Here is an 18,381-nt window from a genome sequence, read left to right on the forward strand (position 1 = left end):
ATGTGTCCATCATTCTTCACTCTTTTTAGGGCATGTTGTGTCTTCTCTGCATCATGATAGATGGTAATGAGGGTTCTTTGCTCAGTGTTCCAAATTCATTTTAGCAATTGACTCAGATCATCTTGTTGCAACAGTTTTCTTACCAAAGAAATTAATTCCAATAGGGGTATGCAATAAGTCTTGATACAGTGTATAGTTAGATTGTAGCAATTGGTGGGTTGTGACAGGAGCTGAATAGTTAAAGTTGCATCCTATAATCTCGCTAAAATTACTGATACTTGAGTGATTATGTCTCCACAGTGATGTTGTCTGTAAATACAGAATCACAAAGCATTCTTACACAAACACATCCATTTCCAATATATACAAGTACATTTTCAGGGGTTTCATCAGGATGTATTTCAAAATGACAAACATTTTGTTCAGTGTCAATACAAATATCATGGGCCTTAATGGTATTATTTTCATAAATAAATCCTTGCTGGTCCCATACAACACATGCATCAACATCAATAATTTGCCATGTGTTCCCATTTTTTTGGGGCCCATACTCTATGTTCTAATGGATAGAGGTCAGTTCCACTGTGATTTAATCCTGGTGTAATGGTTGGGTATATGGTGTATAATGAAGTCTTGCTTATTGTGTAAACAAAAGCTGCGGCTTTACTGTCGGTGGGGTCATAAGTGAAATTAATTAGATGCCACCAAGATTGGAGATCCTCTTCGAATTGAGTCACATTATCTCAAATTACCTTTTGAATCTCAGTGGGAAAGGTGCCCTCTTCTCTTTCCCTTATAACTGTTGTTACAGTAGATTGCAAACACAACCGAGAAACATGTATGGTACAGAATGTACTACAGTTACCATATTGATTAACGTACATAAGAGGTGAGGGTTTCCACACCTTGGATTGAGCTTTTTGGCATGTGAGCTGGATTTGATTTATGCTGGTGATGATTACTCCTGTGAGAAGGATAAGCAATCCTTTGATGGTTAACCTGATCTCCTGGGGAGGTGTGCTGGTATCATTCACAGTGTTGTTCCTGGAAAGGGAATACAGTACAAGTCTTGGCAGGGTTTTTTTGGACGTGTTACCCCTTAGTGGCTCAACTTGTTTAATTGCTGGGACTAAAGAGAAAAGTCCCTTTTGCCACTTGGAATATCTCTGTTCTGTCTCTTTAACGTCAATATACAAGATCATTGAAAGAATAAAGATGAATATAAGCAAGCTGCCAATCCTGAAATGCCTGTGAATTATCTGTAATTAAAGCCTGAGGCTTCAGTAGGGGACTTGGGAGCACAGTTACTGCAAAGTCATTGGCCCATGGCTTTTTTAATTAAAGCCTGTCAGGTCCAAAGAGACTGTACTCGGATGGAAGGGGAATTACTAGCTGTGTTCTTCAGAATGGAACAGTCATATCAGTTCACGTTTTGGCATGGGATGGACATGAGGCCTGACCAGAGCCCATCAGAAAAGACCATACAGAGCTCTCAAGGTGATGAAAATTATGTTTCTGAGTTTCTTCGGTACTATGAGATAAGGCTATGGTTCTTAAAAGGGAAATCATGATTAATTAAATGGACTACAACACAGGTGACTTGGTGATGCAGGAGACAGAGAAGTCTGCCAGAGATACTCTCTGATTTGCAGTGGGACACTTCAGGCAACCACAAAAAGATGGGATGTGGACTTGCCTCAGAGGAGTAATCCTGAAAAGAATAAGATCCATAGGAACATAGCTGTCTGAAACCAGTAAAAGGAGAGCTGTGACAGTAAAAGATGATTGTGTTTAAAGGGAACACAAAAGCAAGCTTAAGACCTCATGACAAAGTGAAACAGGTCCGCGTGTCACACTTGGAGAAAAAAATGTAGATCCACGGCAGCCTGGAAGCCCACTGACCAGCCATAAATACCAAACAGCCTGGAACAGCAGGCAGTATGCACTACGGAGAAAGGTCTCATGAAGGCCCAACCTGTTCCTGAAAGGTCAGAACATAACCTTTAACAGCAAAAGCTGCCACAGGTGTTTACTGTACATGACCTGGAGGTCTGTCCAAAAGCCAACAAGAGAATTGGGAAGTTTAAGCTCTAAGCCTGTAAAGTGCTGTCTACATTACAGAGGCGTTCAAGTACTAACGTGCCAGTTAATTACACACTATTTTTTCCCCCCAGTTACCCAGAAATTAGTGGGAAGACAGTCAGTGGTGGATTCTGATAAAAAGGCATCACGAATGTGAAAGGATCAACATCCAGAAGTGCTGGGTTCAGGCACCCACAGTACAGAGACACACAGGCTGCTGAACCAAACATTTCATTTTCATTGGGATAGGGTTGCTTGCTGAAAGTGCTTACAATAACAGCAGGACATGTAGGCTCAATTATTTACTTACTAACGGGGCACTAAATGTTGATGCTATCACATACACATTTCACATGGCTACTGGTGCTTGAACACTTTAGTTATATCCTCTGCTAGTAAATGAACCAGTGCTTAGGCATCAGCACTGAACGTAATTAGGTAGTACTTTTATTTGTTCAGACTGACCTTAGCAAAGTTTTGGTGCAGGCCAGCTCACCCACGCTTGAACACCTGATCTGAAGTTAGGGTGGGTAAGTACTGTGGCCAGTGGGTAATTCAGATGACATTACACTTTGTGGTGGATGCTAGAAGAGGTTGATGTAATGTGTACAGGGTGCTGGCCCAGGCACTAGGTACTCAAGCCTGGTACTTTATTATTTACTGGTACAGATTCTGCCATTAAAGCAGTATCAAAAGACAGCAGGCTGAATGACAGAGGAACACAGATCATCGCAAGAAACCACAAAGTCTAGAGTGTAACAGAGCTAAACATAAAGATAACTGGGAGCTGGTTAAAGACAACCAGATGGGTTCAAGCCCAGGAGCAGGAGGATTCAGAGCTTTGGCCATTTGCTGAGCTGCCTTAGGCACGCTGGAAGAAGTTTGGCATGTGAGAAGCACAGAATCATGCTTCTCCAGCCAGAGGGTATGCCTGGCCAGCACAGCAGAGAAATTGCACAAAGCATGTCTTGCAGACTTAGCAAAAGGGCACTGACGATGAATGGCTTACAGCATCTATTGATTGAGATGTTGCCACAGAACTATGGCACTGAGAAGAAAAGGCAGAAACAAGCCTCTCACTAACAGCAGCATCACAACTAATCAAAAGCTGGGATAAAGACTTAGGTATTTTAAAGATTAGAAGGCCCAACACAATGTAAAGGCCAATTATGAGAGGCAACCATGAATTAGGACCAAGTGGCTGCTGGAAGTCAGTAAATGCTTGCACAGAGATTTCAGAATAACATGGGTATCGAAGAAGGCAGCAAAGGCTTCAAAATGCAAGAGTTCAGTGGAGGAAGCCAGCCAGTAAAAATGCAGCAAAAATTCCAGCTATTATGAAGCATCTCTGTAAACAGCTTTTTCAGCTAAAGAGTTAATTAGAGAAACATGCAGAATTCATCACACCTAACTTCAAACACCAGCCATCCAGATATGTCCCACCCAACCTGGTTACACTAAGCTCCCTGTACAGTCAGTGGAAAGAATAGACATGATTCATCTCACTTATTTGAGACACCTGCTTTAGAATGACATAACTTGTACCCTACTAGTACTTGTTTCTCTCCATTTTCTAAGAAGGGAGTTTCAGTGATTAGCTCAGATGGAGACATCTGCATGTGGCCTCATAACTCCCAGCCAGGGAGCCATCTTATGTTTTACCTCCCATTAAGCACCACACAGGAGGTTGATTGCCATTTTCATATGTGGAAGGCATTTTTTCCCAGACAGCAAAAGTGGCACACGACTATGTGGGGTTCTTTTTCACAGACTATCTTGCAATCAGAAGGGCTGGCTTTGGGGCTGATTTACAATTGTTGGATTGGCTTTTAGTGCACTTCTTCATTCAAAATGGTCCAGTGAAGGTGTACTAAGTCAGCAGACTAAAATTTTGATCATCGTTTTTACCATGATTTAAAATGGTAAAGAGCCACGGCTGGCTCTGTCTGTAACAGGCGTTGTAGCTTTTTTCCATATGCCTCTTTTCTACATGCTGTGTGCACCAGCGTCATCAGATGGGTAACGGCTTCCCACAGAGGCCTTTGGCAGGGTGGAGGGCAGATTCTCTCTTGGGGACACTGGTGCCCGGCGAAATCTGTGTGGGACAGCTCTGCTGGATACTTTAGAATACCACAGGAAAGGCTTCAGCTGCAGCTATTAACCATATTAATTCTAACTGCTGTAGGGTGTCTAAGTCTATTTTTCCTATCAGACTCTCAGATGTACAATATTAATGTAACATAGGAGCAACAATAGCAGAAAATGAAGTTACATTAACTTAAAAAACGAGACAAGTTTTTTACAAGTTAACAGTCCTTTAATGCACCCACAAAAAGTTCAAATGCTCGTAAAGGAAATGATGTGAGGTCAAGTGTGCTATTTTTAAAATATAACAGTCTGATAAACCTTGAGCTAATACCCAAGGACAAAGCTGGTACTAAGATACTGCACATTCCAATGAGGAATTAAATATTAATATAGAAAGCTACCGATAGTTTCTTACAGGTCCTGACATCACTGAATCTTGCAGTGGCAGTGCTCACAGCCAGACCCTGCGCTCTTTGCTCTCAGACCTCCTGTTAATTTCAAATGGAATCATCCCCCTCTAAAGAGTGAACAAAAACTGTAGGGCACAAGCTTTGCAGTACTAGAAACAGTGTTTTGAAAACCTATGGAAGCTGGTGAGTCAGAGAGGTTTGCCTTTATAGCTCAAATTCATATCTACCTTCATAAATGTAGTTGGGCTGCTGGGGTTTTATATCCTAAGGAGAAACTTGACGTAACGTGAGTCTTGCAATATTTTACAAGGCATGCTTAACCTCTTAATGTGTGTCATGCAAAGATTAAGAGATACGTTATTGCTTGCAAAATCACCTGCTATTTCCGGGAAACAGTCATTTGCTGGACCTGTCCTTGTCACTGGCATAAGTATAATGCTTTTAATAATCTTCCATTCCCGAAGTGATGTGTTTGCATCAAAATGATGGATATGCTATAACTGGCAGAATTTTTAAAGATCTGCTCATTTCTATCTTGTTCTTCTGGTGCCATCTAGAGGTTTTATTCTTATTTCTCTAAAACAGGAAATAAAGTGCTTTATTATATTTCAAAAGTTTCCTTTAAAAACTGGCTGTGCGTTAACGTCACTTAGGGTGCTATTATCACTGAACCTCTGTCTTCATACAAGAGCAGATTAATGAAGTGTGCACAAGCTTTTGAGCTGTGGGATGCAAGTGAACCTTACGGGCTGGGGAAAGATTTACACTAGAGGCAAATACTATCATTAAAAAACCATAGCTTTTCCTAATAAAAAGCACCTGTAAATTGGCCTTAGGAGGAATTTTCATAGAACTTGCTTTCAAGAAAATAAACAGTAACATATCAAAGCTGATTCAAAGGAAGCAGGTGCTTGGTGAAAAGGAAACCTTGCTAGCCTTGTAGCAGAATGCCAGCATGGCAGACACAGTCACGCCTTTGGCACATCAGCGCAACTAGCTGACATCTTGTCTGCCTCCTGTGACAAGACAACAGTGCTCCATTTCATGCTAGCACTGCCTAGGAAAAGCACAACATGAAACTCAGACAACACAAAACTCATCAGCGTGGCAGAAAATCCTTCTAATAGAAACATTTCTGTTAAAGGTAACAAATAGCTAATTCACTGTAATGGGCCCCTGGATTTGTAAAAATAACAGGCTAGATTCACACCCTGTATAAATGAGTCCATCTCCCTTGACATTAGTGTGAGTAGGCTTGTTTGGCATCAGACCTTCTCCAGCAAATCTTACTTTCTTCTCTCCCTCCTTCAAAATGTTTATTAATTAAACTAATGCTGACACTAAGCCTCTGAAGGGTGTGTGGAAATGCTAATGTGCCTCATCATGTATTCCATCTGACTCAATTACCAGAGCATCCTATTTGTCCCTCTAATATCCATCCAATGGTATTGCCCCTCTGGGCAACTAGATGCACGTTCACTCTGAAAAGATAGTCCCTTCTAAACAGAATTGACCCAATTAATTTTCTAGCACTGATAACAATATTTTTAAATGTGTACAGAAGAATCAAAGGTACATTGAATATTGAAAAATGTGGAACAGTTTATAGGAAGTCCTTTAGCCTTTTGAATACCATGTTCTTGTGAATGATAATTTCTGTACTTTAGCATAGGATTAACTGTCATAATAAATTATTTCTGTTTGCCCGGAAGGAAGGAAGTGGAGCTTGCTTAAATAAGAAGGTCAGCTAAAGGTACAATCAAGATGAGACTAACCTTGTCTCCTGTGCCCAAGGATACCTCTGAAAAGCTGCCATAACATGCAATAATTTGATAGCGTCAGCTAAAATTAACCTGTGTACTGTAGAAGGAGATAAGAATAATATTAAATTCTCGCTGATGCTCACTTTGTATGCTACGGAGACTGGCTCTGACGTTTTGTGAGCTTGCCATAGTAAGATTTTGAAAACCTTAAAGGCCTTTAATAAGAAATTAGAATAGAAAAGAAGAATGTGAGTTATTTTATTGAGAGATTTGCTGAAGTTCTTGTGATGACAGGTTTATATAAAAATATTTTTTTTCTTATTTTGATAGCTATTTGGAGGATAAATCCTTTCTTTGCTTTGTTTTCTAAAATTTCCTACTTAAACTTTCTCACAGCAATATCATGTTCCTGAGTCTTTAACCCTCTTGGACACTTGCACTCAAAGACCAGACACAGAATGTGGTTCCACAGCCACAATAGTTTTTCACACAAAAGAAGCATTTTTCATCACTGTCCAATGTAATTCCTGGCTGTTTATATTGTACTTAGATATAAACCCACTGTTTGTTGGCTCTAAGTACACAAATCTTTCAACAAGCTGTTTATTTAAAATCCAAGCATCTTTTAATGAAGTGTGATTAAAGACCATTTCCTTTCCAGAGCTAGCTTGTTCGGTTTTTATCGTGACTACTCACAGATATCAATGACTTGCAAGTCTTGCAGTCTTTCTTACTTGAGGAATTTGAAACTACAATAAATCCATCCTCACCATTATCTGTTCAAAAGATCATGTTCTTAGCCTACAGTAGCACAACTTCAATCCCTCCTTCAATACTGAAAACTGAGGTAAGGTACAAGAAAAGGAGGAAAACCTCTCAAATCTGGCATTTAACTTGCTCATCTGAGAGGTAGGATGCCTAGGTCTAGTCTCTTTTTCAGTCTGTTTGCCTAGTTAGACAAGGTTTAAAAGGATAAATAGAAGCAGCACTTCCAAATACAGGGAAGACTGGGGGTTAGTGCACTACCCTTGGTGGTCAGAGATACAGGTTCAGAACCCCATGAACAGAGAGAAGGAGAAGGAGAATGCCACTCTCCCATCTCCCAGATGAGTGCTCCAACCTACGGTATCTGACAGCTTCTAAACTAATTCCTCTGCTTTTCATCTGTCTCAAGAATAAAACATTTTTTGAATCAAGTGGAGTATTAACAAATACATTTGCCAGACAAAACAATGGAAGGTCTATGTCACTTAGATGAGGGGGAAAAAAAGTGGAAAAAAGCTCTGAGATAAAATTTATTTTGGTACTGCTCATTTTCCTGTTTTTTTCAGTTTGTCTTGGGGGTGTGGGTGATGGAGAGAGAGAGAGAGAGACTTAAGCTCAAAGGGTGACAGAAAGACTCAGAACTGCCTTTCAGCCATGACCCCAAACACAAGTTACAGTCCTAATACTCGTGCCAAACACTTCCATCCTTCTCCAGTGAACGTTTTGCAGAGTGACATTCCTCCAGGCCACCCCTCATCCAAGTTCCCCTGTCTCCCACAATGCTCCCTTTTTCTCGCATTTGTCCTAGAGACTGGGAGAAGTCACAGGACAGGAGGGCTGCATCTGGGACATCTGTATCAGCAGTATTAGTTACCATTAGAAAAACTCTTTGCTAGAAGCTGCTTAGAAAATTGCAAAGGTTCATCAAGGTACATAAATGAACTTTTATTGAACAGGGAACGTGATCTGAAAAAGCCAGTGCTGCAAACGCTCAATCATGTATTGTATGACATAAGTGAGTAATCTCACTGAAGTCCAATCTATTTGAACGTTTCATGATAAGCATATATTGAAACCTTTGCCTAGCAGAACATCACCCATGGATGAGTCCTGTTATTCATTTTGAATAGAGGAGAATCAAAGACAATTGTCTTAACTGAATTGTATACATGTCTTTTGATACCAGTTTAAGCTTGCATCTTGACCTGTATTTTGAAGAGTAAAGTTAACGTCACAAGTGCCACCCAGTGACTGTGATTAACCATAATTTGCATTTTGTATTGAAAGTCGATAGTCTGCATGCTACCAGCTGTGAAATTGTACAATAAGCAATAATTAAACAATTTAAAGAGTAAACAGAACTAGTTAGGTGTGATTTGGAGCAGTGAGTAGCAAAGGTGACTTTTAAAGTTTTATTAGCACAAAGCAAGAAAAACAAAATACAACCATGTGACCTACGCTTCTATAAGTAAACAGTGAACATTTGCAAAGATAAAGTCAAACTATAAAACAACAGTATCACTACTAAATATAGACTATCCACTAGACCTACAGCATCAGAGGCTTCAAAGTCAAAGGGACTGTGTGTGGAACAAAGGAGGAACCATCTCTGAATATGTATCTAACTGCAGTTCAATATTTTTGCTGGTGGGACATTTGTTCTCAGAGGGTTTTGGGGTTGTGGGTTTTTTTGGTTTGTTTGTTGGTTGGTTTTTGTTAGTGGTTGGGGTTTTTTTTGCAGAGGGTTGGAGAGGGTAGAAATAGAAGTTTGATGTGCAACTTGCCATTGCATATGAGAACTTCTGGCAGGCATTTGGCTTTTTGCTATCTGCAAGTCCCACCCCATTACATGTATTCAAAATGAGATTGTTGCAGACATGTAATGGGGTGGGACTTGCAGATAGCAAAAAGCCAAAAGCACCATAGCACAGCTACGTCCCTAAAGCAAACTCCTAAAAGCTCAGTTTTATTTTGGACATGCCATATAGTTATGTGTGGGAGTACCCCAACTACATCTCACGTGTTCTATTTTGTTTGTCAAATGTAGTGTCAAGCTTTATTTTGCTGTGCCCTCAGGTTTGAGGACGTCCTCCGATGGTGGTATTGGCCTGGGTTTAGCAAGCTGGCCAGGCTTAATTTCAGGCATTTTTTCACCATGTCTGTACACACTTACAGTGACATCCACTGTTTCCCCACCATACTTGTTCTTGACATGGATGCTGTATTTGCCTGAGTCTTCTGAGGACACTCCCTTGATTGTTAAACTGGCATATTTCCCTTGTTCCAGTGAAAACGCATAGTGCTCGTTATATTCAAAGGCCTTGTCATTCTTGAACCAAACCACTTCGGGGTCAGGATTTCCGAATACAGTACAGGTCAGATTCAATGTCTGAGGGAGGAAAAAAAAGTAATTTTGAGGATCAGTCAGATTTGTTTAACCAGCGTATACTCAACATTGCTTTCAGGCACTTCTTATTCCTAGTTAATTAAAGTAAGACAGGCATCATATTATTGAGGACTGAAAAATAGGGTTCCTAGGTTTTTTCCTTTGATTCAGTCTTTCCACCATCTTACTAGTGACTTCAATGCAGTAATAGCCTCAGGGTAACAGTGTATGAAGATCGTAAGTTGGACTGTCATTACAGTCCTGCCTGCAGGAGATTCCTGACAACCCATTAGTCTGACATGAGGTTCAGGCAATGATAGATTTAAAAACAACCTTGAAGTTTCCCTGTACACAGCAGGGAGTAGAAGTGAGCAAATCTTTTCTGACCAAGGCCTCCTGAGGTTATTGCTTGAGATGATAACAAAAAAAAAAAAAATACCCCAACAAAAATCACTTAAAAATAGAGTACATAACATGAATCATTGGACACTGATTCCAGGTGCTGCTGACTAGTAAAATGGAAATATTTCACAAAGAATAAATAATACATAAATGTTGTAAAAGTGTTACATGCATGTATAGTATATTCAGAGAATAGCTGAAATGACCTCAGTAAGCCATCCTGGCAGTTCAAGTGTTTTCCAAGGACTGAAATGAGATTGAAGAAGACCATAAAATTTTCATGGTTGTTCTTCCTAATTTTTTATATAGTTACTGCTGAACTCCATTTTGACCACTCTATGTATATGTATGTTAACTTTATGTATTTAGGTACAGTGATGACAGGATAAATGAAATAATCATGTGAGAAGTTACATTGATTAGTGTCTACTTTGTCCACCTTTGCTAGAAACTCATTCTGCCAAATAATCTGCCGTAGTAAATTAAAAGTCACCTTAAGAATTTCACATATGCACCATTGTGTTAGGGAAAAAAAAAGAAAGAAAATAAACCAATGAACAACCCAAAAGTGATAGTTTCTACCAGAATGCTTCCTTGTACTCCCTCCCTTCCATATTTCCCTTCTGGTTTTACCAAATCCTGACCCCAGAGGGAGCAGAGAAAGTCCACTTGTGTGCACATGTATGTGTTTTTATATAATATTTTTCTTGAATGATGATGACTGAATAGGTGTGATATAACTCAGACAAAAAAAAAAAAAAAAAGCAGGAAGAAATTTTAAGTGATTGAAAGTGCCATATGTTCACAAATATAAGCAGTCTTGCATACCGCATACTCCAAAGTCAGAGGGGAATACTGAAGAAAGATTTACATGCCCAGTGTACAAGCTAGTGACAACCTAAGTGTGTGAGTACTCTTAAAGATGTGGTATCATGTAGGCTGTAAAGTTAACTAATAACCTATAGGAACCAGGCTTACTACAAAATAGTTAAAGGAGTAATGATACAAATATGAAAATAAAATTTGGGGAAATGTCTAATAACATGGCTTTAAATCTTACTGTCCTTTCTGTAACTCAGGCAACATTTCATGACTATTGCCCTCAAAAGTTACCTCATTCAAGAGCAATTAATAATTAATTCACAATAATTAATCAAGTCTTAATAAGTTAATATTAAAAACTTACCAGAGAACAGATATATTCCACAGTCATTTTAGATCATTTTGACCTGTTCTAATTTCTTAAATTATAGATGTGACCTAAAATCATTTATACTCTTTTAAGAAGCTCTAGTAAACTTTGTCCTGTGTCCATGTATTTGTGTAGTTATACCATTCCACAGCATGAGAAAAACTCTCTGCTCTTTTTTATTTTTTAATAGTTACTTCTGACACCTGTACTTACATAACCCTTGTGTGGTACCCGTTTATATTTATTTTAAAGGTGATTTTGAAGTTTCACCTTTTTGTGATCCATTTTGTTTTGCCTGATTTCAGGAACCAGAGAGTTTCTCTTCACATGTTCAGTTATGTAATCCTCACATGATTAGGTCTCCTTTGAAACGTTTTACTTCTGGAAATGCACTACACAGCATTTCCTTAATTTAAGGTTGTCATTTTTAGGGTATGATTGCATGAGGAAACTGCAGCTTTCTGTTCATGCAGTCAGGTGACTTAATCGAGCTGTTTCCTTACAGTTAGACTGATTTAAGGTGTTGGTCATAGAGTGGCTTACACCTAACCTCCTAAAAGACTAGCTTTCCTGCTGTCAGGTGCCTCTGTCTATCACAATAAGAAGCACCTCATGTGAACACCCATTAGAGACAAAGGAAAGAATGGACCAAGAGGAAAATCATCTCTGTCTGGTCCAGAGTTGAGAAGCTTTCAGCATCCACTGCAAGGAACATATGCTCCCCCATCTTTTTAAAGAAATTACTGCTCCTAGCTATCCAGAAAATACCCAAGTACATAGAAAGTTGGAAGAGTTGTGTGCAACGTCTTACTCTGGTGATAAGAAAATCAGTTTCCACACAGAGCCATACAGCTGTAGTCTCTGAAGATGCACTTCATACAAGAGATGTAAACAGCCTGATCAACATGCTCTTGATAGCCAGAAGATGGTAAGTCACATTGGCTCATGAGCTGATCTGCTATAGTCAGGCAAAATGGAAGTCCGTCTAGCTCTTTTAGAGGTCAAAAGCAACTGCTTAAGAAAGTATACAAAAATACAGAGGATGAATCTTATGTGTGTATCTTATTCCCAGTATACCTTCTGGCTTTCCACAATTTGGTGGCTTTTAAACTGGTTATGAGCACAAGTTGTATCAAGAACGTTGTATTTAATGGTCCCTGCTGGGCTTCCTTTCATGATATTGCCTATTTTATTTTTTGGACACAAATCTATTTTTGCCTGAGTTAGTAAGGCACAAATTAATTATGAACCACTTGAAGAAATACTTCCTTTTGATACTTTAAGGCCTGTAATGACCATGTAATTAGGCATTCCCTAGTTCTTGTGCTGTAAAGTACTGGATAATAATTTCCAACTATTGCACCTCTGAACGGTGCACAATACTGCAGATTTCTTTTTTATTTTACCCTGTTCTCTTTCAGTAATTTTTCTTCCCAGACTGAAGACCTAGTTTCTCCCCATAGAGAAGGGCAGGGCACTCAATAGAAGATTTACTCCAGGAGAAACAGACGAGAACTTTGTGTCTTTGTAGGAAGAATTAAAAGTTTGCCTTTCCTGGACTGAAGATTTGGGTGTCCGTAGTCTGGAACTCGCCCTCAGGATGGAAAGACTGATTTACACTACTTCCTTGCACCATTAAGGATTAACAGCAGCTCAGACTAAAAGTCTTCTCCCTCTGTCTTAGTATCCAGAGAGTCTGGCCTGAGTTTGCATGAGATCCTACTCCATCATGACAAAAATCCCAGTGAAGAACAAGCAGTCAGTCAGAATCATGAAATTTCATCTCCCCTAGTCAAGTTGACCTAGGAAGGGACTTTAAAAAGATTTGCCAATTTTGATTTTGTACCTGGGTGTTTAGTTATTACTGATCTAAATTTTTTTAAAAAAGTGTATTCACTGGCCTTCCGTCTCCCGTAATTATATACTGTAATGGGGCCATCTGCCAATATATAGAAGAAGGGGGAGTTCAGCCCCTTGGCACAGACAGGTTCTTTACGCTCCTTTACTCTTACCAGCCATAACAGTCTATGTCTGACATGCTGGAGAATGGGACCTAACTTTTCCTTCTGTTATGCTGGCACTCAGAGGGTCACTACTTTCTTCTGCCTCTTCCATTTATTTCTTCTAGAGGGCAGAAGTGGACTCTCCCCTTGAACTGCTCTGCTCAGTACACAGAGCTGAAATCCATCCCAGATTTGAGTATGCAGTAGACTAAGAGCCTCTACACAGCCAGCACAAGACCAATGCCTTGAGGTTGGCCTTGCTTGCCAAAGATCTGAATCGGGTAACTGTGCCTCCTTTGACTGTATAATCAGGTTATGGTACCTGTGTTTACTGAGAATTTGCATGTGTCTCAATTAAGTTACTACAATTAGGTGGTTTAAATTAACCTCCTTCTGCTCTTAGCTTCTACGAAATCATCTGCATTCCTTCCCCGTTTGCCATCAAAGCAAACCTCCCACCAGTCAGCATGACTTGTTGACAAAAACTGTCCTTACCTTCCCATCCATTATAGTAACGACATCAGGCAAACCACCAATGACTTTGCCACGATCTAGGAGTTAAAGAAAAATATGTGGACCATGTTAAGTTTAGACCTCAAAATTACTCATTTCTTAATGTTTTTATAACTTGGTACCATGTTAGTCACAACTTTTATTTGGATTTATCCTTTAAAAAGCCTGCAGTCCCTGGTTAATTAAATGTAAAATAATACAATTTTTGTGATATTTTGTGTTATTTCTTTTTAATGTATTGTATGGTCCCCTCAGACTTTTTAGCAGAGATTGTGCTGTTATAGCATTCTAAACCGATACACTAAGCTACTACTGAGCTTGACAGTTTGTGCTTTAGGCACAAAGCAAAGCAAGGATGATGCTTTTAGCATCTTGGTGGTATCTAAAATCTAAGAAAAATTTGTTCTGCCACTCTTTGTGGGCAGAAGCATTTTGTCATTACCAGGGTATTGATACCAAAGTACCAGTATTCCTACAGCCCCTAACAGTAACAAGCTTCCCCACTGTCTGTGTCTCAGCAGGCACTACCTAACAGACATTAGCAGGTAATTTTTTACTTATAGGTAGATCCCAATATTCAATATAATCAGTAGCTTTCAGAGTCAGCACCTCCTTGTACGACACCCAGAAACTCACATCTTGCAAAACCTCTACAGACACAAGAAGATACAGTGGAGGCTTACAAAATGTGTAAAACTTTTAGTGAGTTTCCATTGGAATTAAAAATAAATAAATCCACAAATTACTATTATTATTGCTGTATTATGTGCTGACAGGGGATTTGTGCAGCCACAGAACTCTGAAAGCTATGAGAGCATATCATGATGGATGCCTTAAAAAGAACAAAAGACTACATTGTAGAACACCTTTGATAAAATGTAAAATAAACTTACTCTTCTCAGCAAAAGCAGCTGCCCTAAAATTGTTGAGGAAGAGAGGAAAAGAAATATATAATGTTATTAATTAAATTATTAATAAAATATTTGTTTCTGTAAGTAAAATCACTGTTATTACAGCATTAAAATGCAAAAGATGTAGCACTTACTTGAGTCGCTGGAATTCTGCATATGCATCATCAAAAGCTGTAATAAAACAATTGAAAGAGTTATTGTCCATGAACATAACTTGCACTTGGGACTTAGTATAAATATTTAAAAATATACCCATGTTAAAGTGCTCTTAAAACCCAGGGTTACACAGTAGCAAAATGGGAAACCAAACCCCTGAAAGCCAATGCTACTGGTGGTGAAAACAGATATAATACTAAAAAAATTATAACAGTTATGCAACTGAACTACAACTGGTTCTGACCAAAGGCTTTCTTTTTTTACTACCATTCCTCTGATAATTTCCAGTAAATTCTGTTTAATCCATGAAAATTCCCCATGTACGTATGGTCTTAGAAATATACCTTGTCCTGACAGATCAAGTGTGCGTTTGTAGGATTCCTTGTCACCAAAGATTTCAAAGGTGTAATTTCCCTTATCCTTTTCAGTGGGTTCACGTATCTGCAGCCAGGCAACATCCTCTCCACCTCCAATCTTCATCTTTTCACCAGAAGAAATCTTAGAATCCCTAGAAAAAAATGAACAGAAATGAGTTTGAACATTCTTTTGATGTATATTCTCCATAGGAGATCACCTATAAAAAATTACAAAGGGTAACAAGGTATTTCTAAACTACAGATAAATTGCAACTAATGGGAGCAATTTCCCAGAAGATTCTTGTCTTCCTAGTAGGGGTATGAAACACTTTGGAAACATTAGCTTGAGCTTTCATTCCAAAGATTAATTTCTTCACCCTCTTCTCATTCTTCTCTCCACATACACAATTTGTATTTATATCTGTATGCACATAGATGTCTGTACTGAAAATGGTGCATGACTTGATAGAGTTCTGTACACTTCATACACACTAGCATAGAATATATTAGAATAGTAAACTAGAAGCAAATAACCTTTCCTGATGAGGAAAAAATATCTTTACCTTTCATTAACTTCAAAAGCCAATCTAGAAAACAATAAAAGATTTGAAAAGGATTTATTACTCTTGTATCAAGTCACAATACACCTTTTTTTAAAAAAAAAGAACAAGACAAGAAGTCTTTACAAGACGTAAATTTACGAGAAGTAAATTTCCTAACTGCAGATAATCTATAAACAGATCTTTAAAAAACAGAGTATTATATCATCTTATCATCACTTCCTAAGCTAAGAGTATGAGAAATGCCCTACTGATTCAGATCAGGAGTTCTTCTGGTCCATATTAGGTCATGAAGAGTGGAAATAGAAGAAGCTATTTAGTGAGAGTATGCAATCTAGAACACTTTCAGTGATTTGAAGAAAAGTTTCTTTTTTCATTCATTAACTAAAGAAATATTTCTTTTCATCCTTCCTCCCCAAGAATTTTTAGCTGGAATTTTTCATAGATTAAGTCAGCATTAGCTTCTTTTTGATCAGTTATTTTATTTGCCCAGATAAGGCTGATTTGGCATCGCACCTAGAGAATTATTTGATGGGGAAAAGGAATTTTTAATATTTCCCTTTCTGTAAGACAACTACATTGAGTTCAGCGTACCACATTAGATACCTGGAAACTACTATATATGAGAAAATACTACATATAATATTCCCAGCTGTGCCATGAGTGGATGATGCATGCTGCTTTAGGGCTGGTGTTATGTTCCCTGCTATGCAGTATAGTCGATAATTCAAAGCTAGCTAGAAATTTACATGGTATATTTCATGATGTGCAGACAGTGGTAAAAAAAATATGGGTTGTCTAGCCTTTCATTTTTTCCAAGAAAAAAATTGCTAGAACCCCATTTAAAAGAGCAGGAAGGTTTGAGGAGGTTGAGGAAGGTTGGTTGCTTTGTTAGTTTGTTTTAGTCTTTGTTTTAGCTTTTAACTCTGGCTTATAGTCATTGAATTCATGGAAGAATTGAAATTTTATTTGTTCAAAATTTGTGTTCAATGATCCTCAAGACAATCAATGTATAAGACATTACAAAATCTGAAATATTAGGAGGGTGCAAGGTGTCCATATGTAAATATAAATATGCACACATTATATTAGCCATGTAGCATTCTCTACTTTTGTATTTTTATGAACTGGGTGGTGAAATGGACTAAGTCACTTCTAAAACTCAAGTAGATATGGTGAAAGGCAGAAGCAAAACCTATTTTTCTTTTCTTTTCCATCATATTAGTATCACATTTACTGAAAGAAAGAATAGAACTCACTGAATACAAAGCCTGACTTACAAGTGCAGCTGCACACCCTTGCAGAAGTATTCTCCACCTCTCTGAATCTGATAATCACAGAGATTTTTGTTCCTGTCTTCACAGAAATCAAAGGCTGGACAGCATTGCAAAACTAAGACAATATGCCGACAAACCAGCCTCTTCCTGTCCAAGTCAAACCAGTTCACTGGGTGTCATCTTTGTAGTCCATCAAGGAACATGCAAGTTGAAACCACTTGAAGAGTTTTAAAATCCTTCCAAACCTTACCTGTGGTTTCAAACCTGAGGGCCTGACACAGCAAAGCATTTGAACACATATTTAACTGTAAATACACAGATGAATAAAGCGTCTCCAAAGTCAAAGATTAATATAACACTGAGGGTGGAAAACTATTGGGAACTTTAAAGTTAATTTCTGGTCATATTCTTAGCTCTGAGGGCTAAGTATTCTCAAAGTATTCTGTGCCTCTTCAAATATCTTTTCAAAGATGAGGAACCAGATTAAAATAATCTGGGTTACTTACGACTGTAACAGTTTGGAAAAAAAATCCTTTCTTAATACTGGCTTTTATTAAACTGTGAGAGCAGATCCTTGGTATTCACATAGTATTGGCATTTAAGGAAAATGGCAGCCCTGAACAGAAAACTATTTTGCTGTCTCTGAACCAACCAGAAAATATACTGGAAGAGAAACAGTCTTGTTATGAATAAGAGGCCGGAATACTGTAGGTTCTTTTTTCCTGGCTGTTACAGCTCTCCTGATAGGTGTTGGACAAGTTCTTTAGTATTTCCTTTCCTGTATGTACTATCTATGTGAAAAGATAGATGTGCTGGAAAAAGAAATTCATTAAAGTGGTCCAGTTACTAAATGAATACCACAGAATAGTAAATCATAAAGGTGGCCTTTCTTCTGAAATAAAATGGAAAAAATATTCTTAGCTACCTGTGAGACCAGTTGACTTTCATTTCTTCATTGTAGTACTTCAAGAAACACTGGAGCCTTATTCCTTCCTCAGTGCAAAGGATCTTCAGTGGAGAGGCTGACTTACCTATGTAAAATAAAACATATGTCGGTCAAACAGGGTAGTGGGATGAACAGTAAACTGTCAAATGGACTACTTGTACTGTCAGGACAAAAAAAAACCCTTAAGATTTAGGTCATGACTCTCAACTACTATGAAAAGACAATTGTTCATGCCTCTCAAAGGAGACCTGCTGATTTATATCAGGTGAAAGTTCAGTGTGAGTTTATGGGTTTATTGTCATATGCAAGCATCATGGCTAGCAAGATCCATTGTGAAATAATAAGCTAGTCATGTAACTGCCATGAAATAGCAGTGTCATGATTCTAATTGCACAAAAATTTTATTCTTGTGCAACACCTCTTCTTTCAGTTGAAATGACTCCCAGCTTCTCACTGGGAGCAGGATCAGAATTTTGTTTTCTCTGTACCAAGGTTCACTTACTAAAAGGAAGTAGGAAGAAAATTATTGCTACCACACTGCCACAGTATCTAAACCAAACAAGCCAGGTGA

At 38.4% G+C, this 18,381-nt stretch overlaps 1 protein-coding gene across 1 annotated transcript in view; it reads right to left on the minus strand.

The window, feature by feature from the left end:
- Window positions 1–9,030: 9,030 nt before the first annotated feature.
- The window catches only part of MYOM2 (myomesin 2), a 76,931-nt gene continuing 67,580 nt past the window's right edge, over window positions 9,031–18,381 (minus strand). Inside the window, exons 31-36 of the mRNA XM_055714941.1 lie at window positions 17,790–17,895; window positions 15,016–15,179; window positions 14,650–14,686; window positions 14,498–14,520; window positions 13,587–13,642; window positions 9,031–9,497 (exon numbers count right to left, since the gene is read on the minus strand). Of these exons, the coding sequence (XP_055570916.1) occupies window positions 9,165–9,497; window positions 13,587–13,642; window positions 14,498–14,520; window positions 14,650–14,686; window positions 15,016–15,179; window positions 17,790–17,895 (719 nt within the window). The 3' untranslated portion in view covers window positions 9,031–9,164. The remainder of the gene's footprint in view (window positions 9,498–13,586; window positions 13,643–14,497; window positions 14,521–14,649; window positions 14,687–15,015; window positions 15,180–17,789; window positions 17,896–18,381) is intronic.

The sequence above is a fragment of the Falco cherrug genome, chromosome 6 (genome assembly GCF_023634085.1).
Source record: "Falco cherrug isolate bFalChe1 chromosome 6, bFalChe1.pri, whole genome shotgun sequence".
Taxonomy (NCBI): domain Eukaryota; kingdom Metazoa; phylum Chordata; class Aves; order Falconiformes; family Falconidae; genus Falco; species Falco cherrug.